The sequence below is a fragment of the Buteo buteo genome, chromosome 16 (genome assembly GCF_964188355.1).
Source record: "Buteo buteo chromosome 16, bButBut1.hap1.1, whole genome shotgun sequence".
Taxonomy (NCBI): Eukaryota; Metazoa; Chordata; class Aves; order Accipitriformes; family Accipitridae; genus Buteo; species Buteo buteo.
In genome coordinates this window covers 7,561,754-7,579,503 of record NC_134186.1, presented here as the reverse complement: position 1 = coordinate 7,579,503, position 17,750 = coordinate 7,561,754, and the positions used below count along the sequence as shown (strand labels likewise).

The window sequence follows — 17,750 nt, the reverse complement described above, 5'->3', positions numbered from 1 at the left end:
CGTTGTCCCCAGCCAGGCACAGCCCCGGTACCGGGCAGCAGGGGGGCAGCCAGCAGGGAGTTAAAATGGTACCCGAGGAAAAGGGAGAGCAGCTGCTTTAATTATTTGGCTGCAGTGAGAACTTGGTGTGGAGGAAATTGAACCCAGGGGAAAAAATACTGTAATTTCATGCAAAAATTACATGGCAGCTCCGAGTGATTTACTGCAGCTATTTTGGTGGCCAACTCTGGGGTGTAATTAGAGTATTACTGGATAAGTGGCTGATGGTGGAGAGGGTCTTTCCAAGGCATCTCACCTGATGTCATGTGTTGGAGAGGGGTCCAGGCAGACGGGGACTGGGATGCTGGGAGGGGGCATGTTTTGTCCCCAAAGGCAGGGGAGCTTGATGTCTCTTAGCTGGATGTAGGCACCTTGCAGAGCATCCCTGGCTGTGCTGGCACCCTGTGGCTTGACAGCACCCTTGGTACCCTCGAGGGAGGCTATAGGTCTTATCCAGCTCTGGAGTGGCTTTTGTGGGGAGTCGGCACAGCCACACTGTGTGGGTCTCTTGGGGAAAGGGGTGTGTGGGCTCAGCCTTGCTGGGGACCTGTGTTGGGGGGATTTCTCAGCACGTGGGTTGGTGCCACAGTATTTTTTGGGGCGCTGGGAGAGGACGTGGTTTCCGGCTCTTAAGTGTTGCAGTGCTGTGAACTGGGATGCTGGGGGTGGCTGGGCGCTGTGCTGGACCTGGAGGACCTGGGGCTCTCGTAGGATTCTGCAAAGAGGGGGCAGAGTCCAACCCCATGCGCACCCCGTGCGCAGCAATCCCCTGCCACTGCCAGCCCCCCAGCCCATCCTCAGCATCACCGCGGGGCTGGGTATGAGCAGGGCAGGCAGCAGGGTCTGGCACAAGTGCCCCAAGCAGCGCCGTGCCCGGCAGCACCGCGAGGTCCCCCTGCCATCTGGCCAGGGCAGGTGGCCCAGCAGCCTCTGGCTCTGATGCAACCCAAAGGCGAGCAGGCGGCCGTGCCAGGGCCAGCCAGCTCGGAGGTGTATGACACATGGCCACAGCTCGTCTGGCCCATACCCCCCCCTTCCCTCTTTTGGCATCGTGTTACAGGGCAGGGATACGGGACATGTGTGGGGCTGGAGGCAGGCAGGGCAGGCAGGAGGTGGGCAGAGGCTCCTGGCTGTCCCCTGCCTGTCCCTTGCCTCCTGCCAGCCCTGCACTGGCACCGGTGTGCAGCCTGCAGGCAGGGTCCCCATAGCCAGGGCGTGTGTGGAGCCAGCCCATCACCTTGGCATTGGGGCATGCTGCGGGAGCAGCCCAGCTCTGCCTGGGCCATGTCTCTCAGTGACACCCGGTGCCGAGGTGAGCCTGCAGCTTGGCTCCGTGCACCCACTGCTGTGTGATTGCACCCGTGCAACTCCTGCCTGCTTGCAGGGTGCTGGGAAAGGCCGGCCTCCCTGGAACCGTCCCTTGCTGGGCTCAGCCCTGGGCTCTGCACCCCAAGACTGCAGACTGTGCTTTTAGCAAGGGGGACTGTGGGGACAGTGACACCGTGTCGGGGCCAGGCCACCGCCTGCTGAGCCCCCAGGCTCCCGTGGGAGGGTCCCCGAGCTCCCCAGCCCTGTCTGCTCTCTGCCTGCTCTCTGCCCTCTTCCCCGCGAGGTGAGCATGCCTGCTCGTTATCTGCAGCCACCTTGGTGTGATCTAATGAGCCCTTTGGGGAGCGCGTAGGGCGGCACAGGAGGTGCTGGGGGGATTCACAGAGATGACAGTTCTGCCGGGGATGCAGAGGGATTACTGCATTACGCATCATCCCCAGGGCTCCTCCTCTGCCCCCGCGGCCCCGCTGCTCCCCCCAGCAAAGCCCGGTAGTGCCGAGGATGGATGGTCCCGGCTGGAAAGGCAGCGTGGTCCCCTCAGGGTGATGGATGGGGCTGCCCGGCAGGACGGGGCTTGGGACAGGCGCTGTGGGGGGAAGGGACCTCTCTCCCTCCAGCCACACTGGGGACCAGCTCTTCTGGTCCCTTCTGTCCTGAACCAGCTTGGGAATGGCCATGGCTGGAGGAGGAGGTGTCACGCAGAACCCCAGCAAAGTCAGGGCAGGTCTGGGGCTGTGCTGGCCCCATCAGGAGAAGCCCAAGGCTTTGGCCAAGGGAGGAGCAAACCGGAGTGGGGAGTGTCTTTGAGCAGGCTGTGGGAGCTGAATTTACCATCCAGGTGTCCGTCCAGCACTGAAATCAATCACCCAATGCCAGTCCTGATGCTGTCCCCATACATCCATCCCCTTCTCCCTGGGGTGGGGGGACCCGTTCCCTAAGCCACCTCACTGGGACCTGGTGGCCAAGCTGGTGTGAGCCATAGTGGGAAGTGGGGAAGATGCTGGTGCTGTGTCTGTCCCCTCTGGACAGCGGGGACAGGCTGTCCCACAGGGGATGGGCGCTGCGGGCGATGCTCTTGGCGAGGTGCCTGAGGATGGGGACAAGGCGGGACCCGCCAGGGCAGGGAGGATGCTTCTGGTTTTGAAGGGGACATGGAGTGATGGCAGCTGGCTAAAATAAACTGGCTGCCATGGCAACAGCAACACTCCCATTGCAGAACTTGGTAGCAACCAGCTGTTTGGCAGCAGCAGTAACCAGGGCCCCGGGAGAAGGATGCTCGGTCGTGCCTGCCACCTCTGCTCCAGCGACACCCATGCCACCGCTGGGATGGTTCCAGCCTGGGCATAAGGAGTCTCCCGATGTGGCCCATCTGCCCTCTGCCAGCTCCATCCTGGCCGGGAGGTGTGCAGGGGGTCTCACCCCTGCAGAAAGGGCTGAGCCAAGCACCCACCCGTGGCTTGGCACCCACCTGGGGCTCTCCAGCTTGTCCCCGTGCTGAGCCCATGGTGGGTGGAGGCTGCAGAGCGTGGATGCCTCAGTGAGCATCCCCAGCCAAGGGCTGCGGAGCAAGTGCTGGGCATGGGGGGCTGCCCGGGCGGGGTGGCATGGGGAGCAGTGCGTGGTTTGATTTGCATCAGTCTCTTCTCCAGTGGGTTTGGGAACCGCTTGCAGAGCTCGTGGTCAGGAGGGGGAGGGAGGCACCAGGCCAACTGTGAAACACAAACTCAGCTGCCAAGTCCACAGGGGTGGCGAGGGGGAGTGCCGTGCCAGGGCATGCAGCCCGGGCTGCTCCAGGGGGGGCTGTGCCGGGGGTCAGACCTGCTGCGAGCCATGTAGTATATGGCAAAGGTGGGCCAGAACCATCACGGGGCTGGGCAGGGGATGGGCTTTGCCCTGGGGACCCATCCAGCTGCCACAGCACCTGTATTTGTCCTGAAACCTGGCCTGAAGCCCAGGCAGCCACAGCCAGGCACTTTCTGGATTTGGGGGTTTGGGATGGGGCTGGCGAGTCCTGGCAGTGGGTCAGGTCACAGTGGTGGTTTCCACCTGGACCTTCTCCTTCAGGAGAGGTTGGTCTTGGGCATGCCATCACCCAGCCCCAGGGAACGGCAGAGGGACGTGGGCAAGGGGCTGGGCCAGCATCTGCCCTGTGGCGTGGGTTCCCAGCTCCACTTCTGCACCCCAGAGCATGGGGTTTGCCTGGAGCCATCCTTCGCCCCACAGCATCATGGATCTGTGGGGCAGGACAAGGCTGGACCCCCCCTGCCTGATCCCTGCCAGGCTCTGCCCCTGCTCTGCCCCCAGGGGTGGCACGGAGAGGGGCTGTGGGGGGGCTGCGCAGGGAGGGGGGCTGCAGCATGGGGTCCCCCATAATCCCCAGCTGTCCCTCTCCCCCCGCCCCAGCGCACGCCTAGGGGGTGATTAGTGGCTCCTAACGAGATGCCGGCTGGGCTTCGAGCCGGCCGCGATGCGCGAGGAGGCGGGAGATGCTCTGGCCCGGCCATGCTGAACAGCCTTCAGGCTCCTTGCGTGTCAGCCACCTGCGATGGAGGGCCTGGGATGGACACGGCCCGTCACGCCTCTAATGGGCATTTGGTTCAATTAGCAGCACGTCAGACCGGCTCTGCTCAGGCGACGCGCTGACCCGAATACGCTCGCCTCCGCTCGGCAGCCGCTGGCGAGACCCCCGCGGCGGGGAGGCGGGCGCCCTCCCGCTGCCCCTGCCGTGCCCTTTCTGGGGGCACCGGGCAGCCTCCGCGGTCCCCCCTGCCCAGCTCCAGCAGCGATGCCCCGGGGAAGGACGTGCTGGTGGGGGGGCACAGCCCTGGGTCCCTGAGGGGGACGTCTGACAGGACCGGGGCACCCGCCGGGCTGCAGCGAGTGGGCTGCAGATGCCCGAGACAGTGCGAGGGGCTGGCGGGGGGCTTATGGGGCATTGCAGGGAGGCTGGCTGTAGGATGCTACAGGGCACTGCAGAGAGCTGACAGAGCGGTACGGTAGGTTTGCTGTAAGATGCTATAGGGTGCTGCAGAGATACGGCCGTGTGACACTGTGGGGCGCAGCGTGGGGTGCTGTGGGGTGTTGCAGAGAGCTGGTTTTGGGGCCCTGCGTTGGGCCGTGCAAGGGGCTGGCTATGGGGCAGCTGCATGGCTCCAGGGCACTGCAGAGGGCTGCCTGGGGTGGGAAAGGGCGGTGCAGGGGGGTGGCAGGGGGTGCTATGGGGCAGTAACGCTCTGGCGTGCTATGGGGCAGTGCAGAGCACAGGCTGCAGTTTTGGAGCAGAGGAGATCCGGTGCACATGGCAGCTGCTCAAAACTGCTTCGCCAAGCCCTGCACCAGGGGCTGCTCCTTCCCAGCAAGCCAGCGTGTACCGCCCCAGCTCTGGGGGCAGCGAGGAGATGGGGAGATCGCCACAGCAAAGAGGCTGGCAGGGTTTCACAGCCCTCCTGAGCTTGGCATGCAGCTGGTGCCAAGCTGTGTCCTGTCCTTGGGGAGCCCGGTGCAAAGCCCAAGGAACCTCGTCACACGTTAGGCTGGATTTACAGCCGCCCGGCTGCCTTTGCCCCGGCTTTCTCCTCCATGCCGCTTCGCTTCGCCTGGTGCCTGTGCTGGGTTCACCCGCCAGTGCACAGAGGGCTGCCGTGGGGTGGGCTGATGCGCCTGCACCCATGGGAGGTGATGGGGGTCTCATCTCACTCCCTGCCTCAGGCACAGCACAGGGGTCCGGCTGCTGTCAGCATGGGGCGTCCGTCCCGGTTGCGAGCATCTGGGGTGCTTGGCATCCCTCTGGCGCGTGGGGCATGCTGCCACGGCGTGCCAGCTGCCATCTGCTCACCAGGCAGGCGTGGGCCCTGCTCAGGATGCGGCGCTTCGATGCCAGGGCTGGTGGGCTGTGCACAGCCACCAGCTGCTTCGGGCAGGACCGTGACACCAATGGCAGGGAGTAGGGCTGGCCACCCCCAGGGGCTGGTGCCAGGAGGTCACGTTGATGGCCATCGTGCACTTAGCTGTTCGTGCCCATGGGCAGTGCTGTTTCTTGGGTGAATACGACGTCTTTTTGGGTGTCACTGGTGACTGTCCCATGCCACCACCACCGCTGCACAGCATCCCCTGGGATTAGGCACCATTGGGGCTGTCGGAAGCCTCTGCCCCTGGAATATTTCCTCCAGCGCTGGCAATTTTTATGTGCAAGAAGTAAATAAGGATCAATTAACCCCCAGAGCAATCCTCGTGCTGCCAGAGAGCAGCCGGCAGAGCGCTCGTTAGTGGCCCTGTCGCTACTTCCTCCTGTTAACCAGCGTGCGAATCTCCGCCAGGTAACGGGCTCATTAGCTGGATGGACCAGCAGCCTGGACAGATGTACAGACCCTGGCTGTGGGGCTGGGGCTCTCTGGGAGCGTGCAGGGTCTCCACGAGCACGACCGGGCTGTGCTGCTATTGGGAGGGGTAGGATGCGCAGGGACGAGGCAGGGTGTGGGATTTGGGGGTTTTGTGGTTTTGCTCAGAAAAAACCCAGGTGCCATGGGGACAGCAGGGAAGGGTGGCAGCCCAGGGACAATGATGGGGACAGCAGACAGGCACAGGGGATGTGGCATGGACAGGGGCAGGTCAGCAGGGCCCCCTCATTTGCTCTCCCCAGCTCTGGCCCGGACCAGGGCTTGTGCAATCCTGCTCTCGCTTGAATTGCACTTGTTTCCCCCATCCCGTGCTCTCCTCAGGGCACACAAGAGAATGCCCAGCCCTCCCTTGCACCCCGAGACCCATGAGCACCCCAAGGCTGGAGGAGTGACCCCTGGAATCTGCTGCTAGGGTGCTGCTGGCAGCAAGGATCGGCAAGGTGCTCGGGATCCCGCAAAGACCACCTTTGTGCCTGGCACCGATGCCCATCTCAGGCGTCCAGCAGCACCCCACTGCCGTGCCGGGCACAGCCTCGCCAGACGGCGTCTGTCCGGTCACAGGACACGGGAAACGCTCCCGGCCCAGCAGCAGCAGCAGCAGCATCGCTGCCAGATGCAAATTGATAGTCAAGTCACTCATCCAAACAATGGGGTCCGGCTAATCCTTTTACAATGGGACTAATTGCTAATCAGACCGATTTCACACTGGCTGTTCCCCTGACAATGAGGCTCCGTGGAGAAGGGCTCCTGGGGGGGTGAGAAGGCTCCATGGGTACCCACAGCTCCCACCAGCCCCCCCATCCCCGTGCCAGGCCCTGCAGCAGGGCCAGCCCCCCAGCAGACGGGCACCGGGATGGCACCGGGGTCTTACAAGCTGGCAAAGCCTCCAGCAGCTGGTGGCCAGGGCTTGGCACAGGCTCCAGCCTCATCCTCCCTTGGTGTCAGGCAGGGCTTGGGTCCACCTGCAACACCTGGCAGCCCTGGTGCCACCTCCAGCCCTCGCTTCCACTACCCCGAGCATCCCCTGCCGCTCTGCAGAGCTATGGGGGCAAGGGCTGGTGCTTGATATGGCGGGTGTCCTCCCCTGGTGGGAGCCCTGGCACGGACTGAATGTGCGCTGGGGACCGATGCTTCTTTCCTTGCGCTGTTTGGGTGCTGTGGGGCTGCAGTGCCGCATGGAGCCAGGATGCCGGGAGGGTTTCTCTGCTTTGGTGAGGAGCCTGAGCCACTGGAGTGGGGTGGGCAAGGAGAGGGTGCCATGGGGACAGATGGGAATGAGAAGGGAGGTACAGCAAGGGTGCAGGGCATGGCCAGGCCTGCAAAGGTGCAGGTTGCTGTGGGAAGTGGTGCAGGACTTTGGGTCGCGGGGCAGAGAGGGGCAGAGCAGTGTTGGAGGCATCGTGGGGACCCTGGGACTGGCACCAGCCTTCGCCTCCTTCCCTTGCACCCTGCCAAAATCTGCCAGACCCAGGTGCATGCCTCTGCCAAGGCAGTTGCTGTCAGGGAGGTTTTGCCAGCCCTGATGTCCCCTGCACATCACCGCACTGCCAGGGGCTGCCCAGGAGCTGAGCCCCGCATTTCGGGCCATGCGATCATGCGCTGCTCCCTGCCAGCCTGGGCCTGGGTGCTGTGGGACGCCGGCTGCTCGTGGGGCTGCCTGGGGGCTGCCGAGGCGGTGGCAGGTGAAGCAGGTCCCTGCTTGCGTGGTGTTAATAAGCTCCTGGCCCGCCCCCGTGCAGCCCACTGCCCTGCGCCGTGCACCCCGAGCTGTGGCCAGCCAAGCACATCGGGGTGCTAATGAGGAGAGAGCCGGGCTTGCTGCACCTTGCACTTAATTGCTGCTGTCTTTTGGCTCTTAATGAAGCTTCGCTGCAGAAGAGGCAGCAGCCTCCCTTCCCCTCCTCTCCTTCAGGCAGCCTGACCCCTTCAGCTTCCCCCCACCAGCCCTGTTCGCTGCCTGACACCAGCCTGGCCCTGGGTCCATGGGTGGTGCTGGGTGCTCTGCCCTGGAGCTGTGAAGGGAGGGCGTAGCAGAGGAGGAGGTTAGCACCGTGCTGAATGTCACCCCCGTCCAGCTGTGATGTTCCCAAACCCCATCCCCTCTCTTCTTGCTCCACAGGGCAGTTCAGTCCCAGCTGTGGAGGGCTCCAGCATCTCCTTCCTCCCAGGCTGAGCAGACCTGGGGAGTGCTGTCAGCGAGGGAGCAGGGCTATATAGGGGGTCCCCAATCCTGCAAGGGCCCAGCAGAAGCTGGGCATCACCCCAGCAAGCCCTGCTTGGGCATGCCCAGCTCCCGCCTCATGTCTGTGTGCATGCAAGGCAGCACCATGGCGCTGAGCTGGCTGGTGGCTCTGGCTCTGCAAATGCGGTGACAGCCACGTGCTCTGCTTCCATCCCCTGCCACTTGCACCATGGCTCAGTCGCGTGGATGGGTCATCCTGTGGCTCAAGGGAGGGGTGTTGGGGGGGTTCAGGGAGAGCTCTCCCTGCCAGACAGGCTGGCCCAGGGCTTGGCTTGCTCCACCTGAAGGTGATGACCATCTGCATGGGCAGCCACCGCTGTGGAGGGCAGCACGTGTCCCAACCTGTTCCTTGAGCTGTGCCAGCCACAGCCTGCCCCCTCCCCAGCTTTGCGTGGGGCTGTGCAGGAAGGGGTTAATGGCTAGCCCATACCTGCAGTTGCATTTTAAAGATGTGAAATTAAAGCCCGTAATTTATTCTCCCCACACACGAAGGAGCAATTAGTTCTAAACACGGCTTAATCAGTCAGCGCGAGATTGATTTCTGTAGACTTGGATTTGGTGGCTGCTGGCGAGGAGCCAGCCTGGGAGCAATCTCCAAATAAATGAAGTGCAGAGAAGTAAGCCATTACATAATATGATAGATGAGGCTGGAGCTCACTCGCCTCTTCATTAGTATTCCACTGTACACCAGCAACGGCACCAAACTTTCTCCCCGGCACCTTGGTTTCTTTCCCCCTTCCCTGTCCCTCTGCCCCCCCTTGAGGCTCGGCAGGGGCAGGAGGAGCTGCCTGCCTCCCTTCAGCAGCCCTGCTGAGCCCTGAGCCTGCGGGCAGTGCTGGAGCAAGGGTCTCCACACCGTGGACTCATGCTCTTCCCTGGGCTCTGCATCTTGCCTTTCCCCTCTGGACCCTGGGGAAACCAAGGCGCAGGGAGCTGGAGTGGCAGCTCATGAGCTGCAGATCAACAGCAAAAGGCAGATGTCCTCACCCGCTCTTCCACTGGCTGGAGTTTTGAAGGCATCTCGCCAGGGTCACCCCAGCCTGTCACCCTACGGGGCAGTAGCAGCTGGGGATGCTTGTGCTGGGACGTGGCCCCTGGTGCAAGCTCCCTACCTTCTCCTGCCTTCTGCAAGGGCATCCCTGCTCCGGCCAGTGTGCTGCTCAGAGCCACAGCAGCAGGCAAGAGCCAAGTGGTTTCTACTGCTCTCAGTAGAAACCCCTTTGAGATACTGGATGTGGATACAGGGAGCCAGAAGTGTCTGGGGAGAAAGCAGTCACCAACCAGCCCTTGTCTGGGCAATGGGGGTTGTAGCCAGATTTGGGCAGTGGGGGTTGTAGCTGGGTTTGCAAACCCCCCTGTGCTGTGGTACCCGAGCCTCTCGGGCAGGGTGCGTGCCTTCTGTCCCTGCCACCAGACCCAGCCTGCAGACACACAGAGAACCAGACCTTCCCTCTCTGCCTGGGCCCTCAGCGCTGCTCGCAGGGGGTGTTAGGCATTTTGGGGACAAGATCTCGCATACATGGTGCTGACACGTTGCTTCGGGCTGTGGTGGTGCTGATGCACGCTGCGCAAGGCATGCTTCTCCCTCCCCGGTGATGAGGGAGGAGGGGAGCACATCGCAAAATGATGCGGGGCAGGGAAGGGGTTTGGAGCCAGCTCCAGAGGGTTGGTGCCCAGCGGTGTGTGGACAAAGGGGGTCCCTCTGCCTGTGGAGCTGGTGGGGTGCCTGGGAGAGGGGGCTGGGACCTCTGCAGAGGTGCATGTGGACAAGGCTGTGCTGGGAGCATCCCAGTGGGCTCTATTTGGAGCATGGGTGGTGCCAGGGCTGGGAGGGACGGAGAAGACCTGGACCTCTGCACGGACATGGTACAGGGCCTGACTCTACCCCTGCTTTCGTTGCCTCCTCACCTTGTCCCTCCCCAGGCTGCTGCTAGGAAAGAAGAGTCCCCTGAGACCTGGTCCTGCCTGGTGCTGTGCTGGTGCAGGTCCCCAGGGCACATGCTGAAGACCCCCGCCACACTCCCTGCCATGACAGTAATTGCAGTAATGATAGATAGCTGTTAGATGCAGCAAAGGGCCATGACCCGTGGGCTCCCAGAGGTGAAATGCCTGGCAGTGCTGTGGGAGAGACCCTCCAGCTGAGCCCTCTGAGCCCTGACACCTCTGGCTCAGGCAGCCGTGGTGTCCCAGGGGAGGGAGTCCAGGTCCCACATGATGCCCCGTGTACCCCCCCAGCCCCGCAGGCATTCCCTTCCTGCCTGGGGTGCTGGAGCTGCTGCTGACCATCCCCTCTGTCCTTGCTGTCTCCACAGAACTCCATCCGGCACAACCTCTCCCTGCACACCCGCTTCATCCGCGTGCAGAATGAGGGCACCGGCAAGAGCTCCTGGTGGATGCTGAACCCCGAGGGCGGCAAGACGGGGAAGACGCCCCGCCGTCGGGCAGTCTCGATGGACAACAATAGCAAGTTCCTGCGGATCAAGGGGAAGGCCAGCAAGAAGAAGCAGCTGCAGGTGACGCAGGAGCGCGGGGAGGACAGCCCTTCCTCCCAGCAAGCCAAGTGGTCGGAGAGCCCCGCATCCCACGCCAGCGACGAGTACGACGCCTGGGCGGACTTCAGGACGCGGGCCAACTCCACGGCCAGCACGCTGAGCGGGCGCCTCTCACCCATCATGTCCAACCATGAGCCGGACGAGCTGGAGGAGGATGACGGTACCCCCTCCTCTCCGCTGATGTACCCCAGCCCCTCCAGCACCATGTCTCCTTCCCTCAACGCCCGCTGCTCCGTGGAGCTGCCCCGGCTGACCGACCTGACTGGCACCATCAGCCTGAACGAGAGCCTCGGGGAGAGCATGCTGGACGACCTGCAGGACGGCTACACCATGAGCCCTTCGCAGCAGCTCCCCCCGGCCGCCCTGCGGCAGCGGAGCTCCAGTTTCACCTTCAACTCCAAGTGCTCCACCATGGGGGCTGCCACCAACACCTACTGCGGGACTATCTACAGCCAGCCGGCCATGAGCCTCATGCGCCGCCTGCCCATGCAGACCATCCAGGAGAACAAGCAAGCCACCTTCTCGCCCGTCAGCTCCTACAGGAACGCCTCGCTGCAGGACCTGCTCTCCTCCATCTCCTACGCGCACAAGGAGAGCATGGTCCCGGGGGACCTGCCCCTGCCGCAGGCCAGCCCCATGGTGCCGGCCCGTGGCCACAGACACAACCCGCTGCTGTGCGGGAGCGGGGAGCAGGGTTTGTCCTCCTACCCGTCCCACTCGGGGTCTCTCATGAAGAGCAACGCTTTGTACCACCCGTCACCAGCCGGTCACCACCCTGCGGTCAACACCAGTGCCTTAGCTAATCCTGTCAGCCTTATGAGCTTGCCCAGTGACACGTGCAGCATGACAGCCATGCCGCACCACGGGCATCTGCATTCCTACGCTAATAACCAAGGGGCACACATGAGCTTGCTGGATTCGCTGCAGGGCCCCTACCCGGGGGCTGTCCACCCCCCCGTGTTGGGCCAAGACAGGTTCCCAGCAGACCTGGACCTGGACATGTTCAACGGGAGCCTGGAGTGCGACGTGGAGTCGATCATCCTGAATGACTTTATGGACAGCGATGAGATGGACTTCAACTTCGACTCGGCTCTCCCGCCACAGAACGGGCTCAACGTGCCCGTGCTGCCCGGGGGTCCGCAGCCCACGAACCAGAGCTGGGTGCCCGGGTGATGCCTGCCCCGGGGTGGGGGGCTCGCCACTGAGAAGCCACGAGGGGAACATTGAGACTAACTTTTTTTTTTTCCTTTCTCTTCTGCCTTTATTTGTTAAGATGGGCTAGAGCCATCGGTCTGAGCTTGAGGTTGAACACAAAACACGAACCGTAGGGTCAAATACTGAGACGGGGTAGGGCCCTCAGCCCCCAGACCACACGTGTGCCCAATCTGCTGGGTCCTCCCGTGAGCATCCTCTGGAGGACACAGGGCAGGCGGGCGGGAGAGGCAGCCGGAGCCAGGGGGGTCCGGGGGAGGGGAAGCAGGAAGGGAAAGCCTTTCCAGAGGGTCCCAGTGCCCTGGTGCGATGGTGCCGGTTTGATTTGTCCTTGGGCTGGGTGACAGAGTGGTGACGGCTGGTGGCGTGGGAACCCCCTGCATGGGCATCCCTCTCTGGAAAGGGACGCTTTTCTCTGAGCCACCTTGGGAAATGAGTCCTCTGAGTAGAAGTGTCAAGAGTGGGGACCCTGCCCCAGGGCAAATGGGGGGCTCGTCACCCCTAAATCCTGGTGGAGATCTGAGCTCTGCCAAGCCCACACGCCCGAGCCACCTCCACTGCGGGTCTCCTTACGTGGCTCCAGTCAGGTTTTCTTACCAAGCAGTGAGAAGAGGGGGTTGATGATGGAGGGAAGGGTATGCAATCTGCAGCCCTGGGGACAGCACCTCGGCAGCCCACGCACCCACCGGTGGCTAGGGGTGCCACGGTCACTCCTGCCCACAGGAAAGCTGCAGTACCCTGCCCAGAGCAGGCGTGGGCACACTCCTGCGCATGGTTCACAGCGCTGCATGGGGTGGTCCTGCTGGGAGTGACGTGCTGCTGGCCTGGGTCCCCCATGCCAGAGGCTCAGGGGGAGCTCAAAGGGGTGGGGTGGGGGGCGTATTTATTCTATTTCATGCACTCTTTTCCTATTGAGTTTTTGCATCAGAAGGAAGAAAGGGTCGAGCTTAGGGAGAGGAGGAGAGAGGCTGTGGGCAATGCTGACAGCTGCCCATCACACGTCTCATCTTGGCTTGGCCACAGCTTTGGGTGTTGGATGATTGGGTGGAAGCTGGGGGGCTGTGACATGGGTCATCCTCGCAAAGGGGGTGTGTGCATGTGAGGATGGGAGGGATGCTATGGCCAGGCCTCCAGAGGCAGCGTGGGGTCCACCCTGCCCCAAACCTGGGTGACCCACGCTGCTTCCCCCGCGTGCAGAGCTCAGGGAGGTGCCACAGGGCTCACAGCTGGGGCTGTGGGGCTCCTGGGGGGGTCATTACTGGTTACAGGAGTGACTCTAGCCAGCAGCCAGCATGTCTGTCCTGGAGGGCTCGCTGCCCATGCCTGGGATGCCAGGAGAGCTGGTCCAGGGGGCTGTCAGCAAGAGGGGTCAGCCCTGGTGCACCTATCTGCCAAGGGCCGGTGCTCCATGGGGATGGGGACCACAATTCACACGTGGTCCTGCTATGTGTCAGGAGCCCAAACTGGTCCCACTGCCATCCTGCACAGCTGGGGCGACGGCTCCCTGCTGCAGGGCAGCTCAGTCCTTGGTGCAACGGGTTTTTTGGAGTGGGGCAGCCAGGCAGGCTGATGGGCAGCTGGAGTGGCTGGTCCAGAGGAGATGTTGGGACTGGGAGGAGAGGCAGTGGGAGGAGAGGCAGTGGGAGGAGAGGCAGTGGGAGGTGCTGCTCTGTCCCACGGGGCTCTCTGCACAGCCCGTCTTCCTCCTGGGCACCACAGGCTTTCTCTAAACCCCCTAGCCCTGGGTTGCAGCGAGGGTCAGTCCACTGAACCAGCATGTTTTCCCAGTCCAGCTCTTCCCTTCTCACTCCAGCACCACCTCCTCTACCACGGTGCAGGTGCTGGGTCCCACCGAGCCATAGGGGAAGCGCGGCTGCTCGGAGCCGGGGCAGGGTGGGACCCAGGGGTGGGCACCTCCTGCTCCGCTCCTGACCCACGTCTCTGTGGCAAAGCGTGACAGAGGAGCCCCATGTGCCACTGTTCACCTTCACCCTGGGCACACGGCGGGCATAGTCTCTAAAGACATTCTTACAAGTTAATTAATTATGTTTACATTATTTGATCATGTACAGAATTTAATATATTCTATTATATATAATCTTTCTTGAATGCTTTTTTAAAAAGGATTATTCTTTGGTCAGGATCATTACCGCATTCGTTTTATACACCACCTTTCGTTTCAGGCATATTTAAAATAATTGGAAACCAATTGCAAATGGCTATTTAATACCCAGCACCCCAGCTCTGCACTTGGGGTGTGAAGTACTGCTAGCAAGGAGAGGCAGGGAGGGCAGCTGGGGCTGCCATGGGAGCTCTCCATGGCTGAGCATGGGAGAGAGGGAAGGGGTCCTGGCTCTTCAAGGCATCCGATCTCCAGGCACACATCCAGCAGCACACCAGCATGCCGAGCAGCGCGGCCAGCTGGGGCTCACCCCGGCAGTCGGGCATTTGCAGATGGGATGCTCAGGCACAGGGACCCTCCCAAAACCCCTTCGGTGTCACAGATACGGACCGACCATTGTCACGGAGGGGAAACCGCACCAGCAGTAGGAGAAAAGACCCCCGACTTGTCCCGGTCCTGCCCCGCTCCCCCGCCCCTGCTCGCCTCCCCCTGCCCTTCTGAGTGGTGCCCCCGGGCATCCACCCCCGGGGCACGTCCCATTGCGAAGCTGTCTTTGTGGTTCGTGACCGTGGGGTTGTCGTGTGTGCGGTGGAGTCGTGTTGGTAAGCGTCGTGTGTACAGTCGTCGTGCGGTGCGAGGGACGGCGGGCAGTGGGAGGCAGGCACAGAGACCCCCCCTAAAGTGACTGGGACGCCGGGGAAGGGGGGTGGCTGGAGGGGGAGGCGAAACGGGCTGGCCCCGCCGCGGCCGAGGGGAGCGGAGCCAAGGGACCTGGGGATGCCAGGACCACAGTGCCCAGGTGGGGTGGTGGTGATGGGACAGGGGTTTTGGGGCTGTGCTTCGTGCCCGTGGGGCAGGCAGGTCCTGGGGGGTGGCTGGCACGGCCGTGACCCCTGCGGCTCCCACCGCCCCGCTGCCGGCACTGCTGCGAGCGCGGGGAGGGGGACACCAGGGCTTTATTTCGCTGTCCGGCAGTGGCCGAGGCTCCGGGTTCCCTCCCTGGAAACAACTCCCCGAGCACAGGGCACCTCGCATCCCACCTCGCTCGGCTTCAGCCTCCCCACTCCATCACTCCGTCTCCCTCCCGGCCCCCCCCACCCCACAGGACAGCCTTTGGGGACAAGGAGCATCCTCTGCTCCCAGCCCCACTCCCGCCCAGCCCCAGCCCTGCCCGGAGCGAGGAGCCGGCGTCGAGGGGACGCCGAAGGGGCCCCACTGGTGTGCTTCATACGGCGGTTTTCGGTCCGTCCTTTCCCTCATATTTATAACTGTACAGACTGGGGGGGGAGGGTCTCTGACAGGCGTCATCTCTCACCACGCATCTATCGTAGGCAATGGTAACTTTCTTGATCGTGCTATTAGAGTTTGTGTATGTGGCAATGTAAAGAACTGTGTATAGTGCATTGTACAGCATATTTTCATGAATAAAATTGTTTTAAATATTACAAGGCGGAGCTGCTGCCTTCAATGCTTATGTGTGTCTGGGCTGAGACAGGAGGGACAGTGCTGGACCAGTGAAGCTGGGGGGACTTGGAAGAGCCACCAGGGAGAAGATGTGATGTTTGGGGAAACTGAGCTTGCACCCAGCATGGGGATGGTTGGGCTGTGCAGGTGTCTGTGCAGTCCTAGCTGGACACAGACCTCAGGACATTGTCGTGGGCAGTCTATAAACACACCTATTTGCTGACTTTTACTAATATTTTCTGAGACTGACGGCCTGCCTCAGTGTCACCACTACCCGGGGCAGTGGTAGGTGACGGTGTCCAGCTCGTGGAGGTGCTCATGCCCTGCACCCGCTGCCCCAAGCCCCTTCACTCCCCGACAAGGCTCCCTGGGTGCAGCCCCCAGTCACGGGCCTGGAAATCCCCTTTTTTCAGCAGCTGTTGGAGCTCTTTGGACTGAAACTTCCCCTTCTTGCAGGTCAATTTATTTTCTGCCCTGGAAAAAAATTGCCGAAGTGACTGGAGGGTGTGGCTCCCATTTTGGGCAATGATTTATGGTTGTGGGGCAGAGTGGGTTGGAAAAACACCTCTGTGGTTCAGGGCTCAGGTTCAGGGGTGGGTCTCTGCTCTAAGACCCCTCAGTGAGCCTTGTAAAGGGGACTTGGCCACCCAAGGGGCTCCCCAGCGTTCATCAAAGCACACTGGAGAAGCTGAAACCCCTCAGAGGTGCTCTCAAGCACAGAAAGCTGAGTATTGCCCTGCTGCCAGGCACTGAAGGGGCTGAACCCCCACCCACCCCAGTGGTGCAGCCAGCCAATCTCTCCGCCTCATCCTGCCTCTCCTCGCCAAGATTTTTGGATGGCTTCTCTTAGGGCTCTGCAGGGAAGGCAGAACTCATCCCAGGCCACTTGGGGAGGACGTGAATTCAACTTCTCCCTCAATAAACAGCTAAAATGAAGGTGGGGAAACTGAGGCAGCCTCCAAAACTTATTTCAAAATATCCCTGCCATCTCCACACCCGCATGGTGCCTGAGGGAAGAGGCTGCTGGTAGCAGTTCGCAGGCATCTGTGCACACCGTGTACAGTGCTGGAATGATATGCCTCCATCATATTGCACTTGTGGCCAAGCACCCCAGTGTCACCAGTTCAGCCACCTCCACTTGCTGGCATTGCAGGTGGAGCATCTTTCTGCTCTTGTGGATCCAGCATTGTCCCGACATCACTGCCATGTAGCAAAGTGCAGGCATGGGAAGTCCTGGTGAGGAGGCTTGAGACAGCCAGTTCTTGTCCACTGATGGTCCTCTGGTAGCTTGGAGAAAAAGTCATTAGCGTGGCAGGGCGGTCATGTCTTGGAAGTGCTCCCGAAGGCCTGGCACATCCCCGTAAGCTGGTCCCTATAGGTCAGTCCAGGACAAAAGGATGAAGGGGAGGAGGGATCCCAACTACTAAAGACTTTCCTAGCAGAGAATCCAATTAGTGCAGAATTTAATTGCCATGGCTCAACAGAAGAGGGGCTTTCAACCCCTGACCCAGCAGCGAGCCCCGCTGGGTGTGGGAGGGCACTGTTGTTTGCACCGTGCTGTCACGGTACAGCGGGACCTGGCACGGCTGTGCCGCAGGGTGTGCTGTGCACCAGGAGCTCCTTCAGAACCAACACACTCACAATGGGTGGGGACTGTGGGGTCTGTCTCTGTGGGGCTGGAGGAGGGCTGCTGCAGGGGGACCCCTCTGCCTGGCCAGACGGAAGCAGAGGGGTCCCTCTTTGGTGGCTGAGCACCCTGGGACAGGAGGGTGTCTGGGATGGGTTGTGGCATTTGTGTCCTGAGTGGGCAAGAGGTAGGAGAAGCCTGAATGTGCCATGGACAAGCTGCAAGAACCCAACGGGATGTCACCCCAGTTGTCACATGGGGCTCAAAGGCCGGGGCAGAGGAGCACAACCAGGCAGTTATCTGGGGGAGGACACTGGGATCCAGGTATTTCTTGTGGGTTTCAATGGGGATTGGTGCTGGACATGAAACCACTCACACCTTGCTGTAAGGAAACCTGCAACATAATACAGGATTCCCGCTGGCAGCATCTGCAGAGGTTACAGGACTGGCAAAGCTGCAGTGATCACAGCAAGCCATTGGGTGCGGGTCTCATCTCTGGAGTGGGTTTAGCTCAGCATTTCGTAAGAACAAGGGGCAGAACTGAGGCCAGCGTGATCAGGGCTGGAGCAAAAGAGACACCAGGAGGGCTTTGGGGGCTTGAATACCATTGCGTGAGCTACCACTGCGAGGCAGCGGCTGCAAACGGGGCCCGGAGGAACAGGGTCCCCCTTAGGACACAGCACAGAGATGGACACATCATACAGGTTCCCACGGAACGGGGCCAGGGAGCAAACGGGGCCATGCCGCCTCTCACTCCTCTGTGTCG

General features: G+C 61.8%; 1 protein-coding gene across 2 annotated transcripts in view; it reads left to right on the top strand.

Annotated features, from left to right (window-relative positions):
• Positions 1–15,335, top strand: part of FOXO6 (forkhead box O6) — a 40,765-nt gene extending 25,430 nt beyond the window's left edge. For both annotated transcript variants that reach the window (XM_075047707.1, XM_075047705.1), the window contains exon 3: positions 10,320–15,335. In XM_075047707.1, coding sequence (XP_074903808.1) covers positions 10,320–11,732 — 1,413 coding nt within the window. In that variant the 3' untranslated portion in view covers positions 11,733–15,335. The remainder of the gene's footprint in view (positions 1–10,319) is intronic.
• Positions 15,336–17,750: the final 2,415 nt, after the last annotated feature.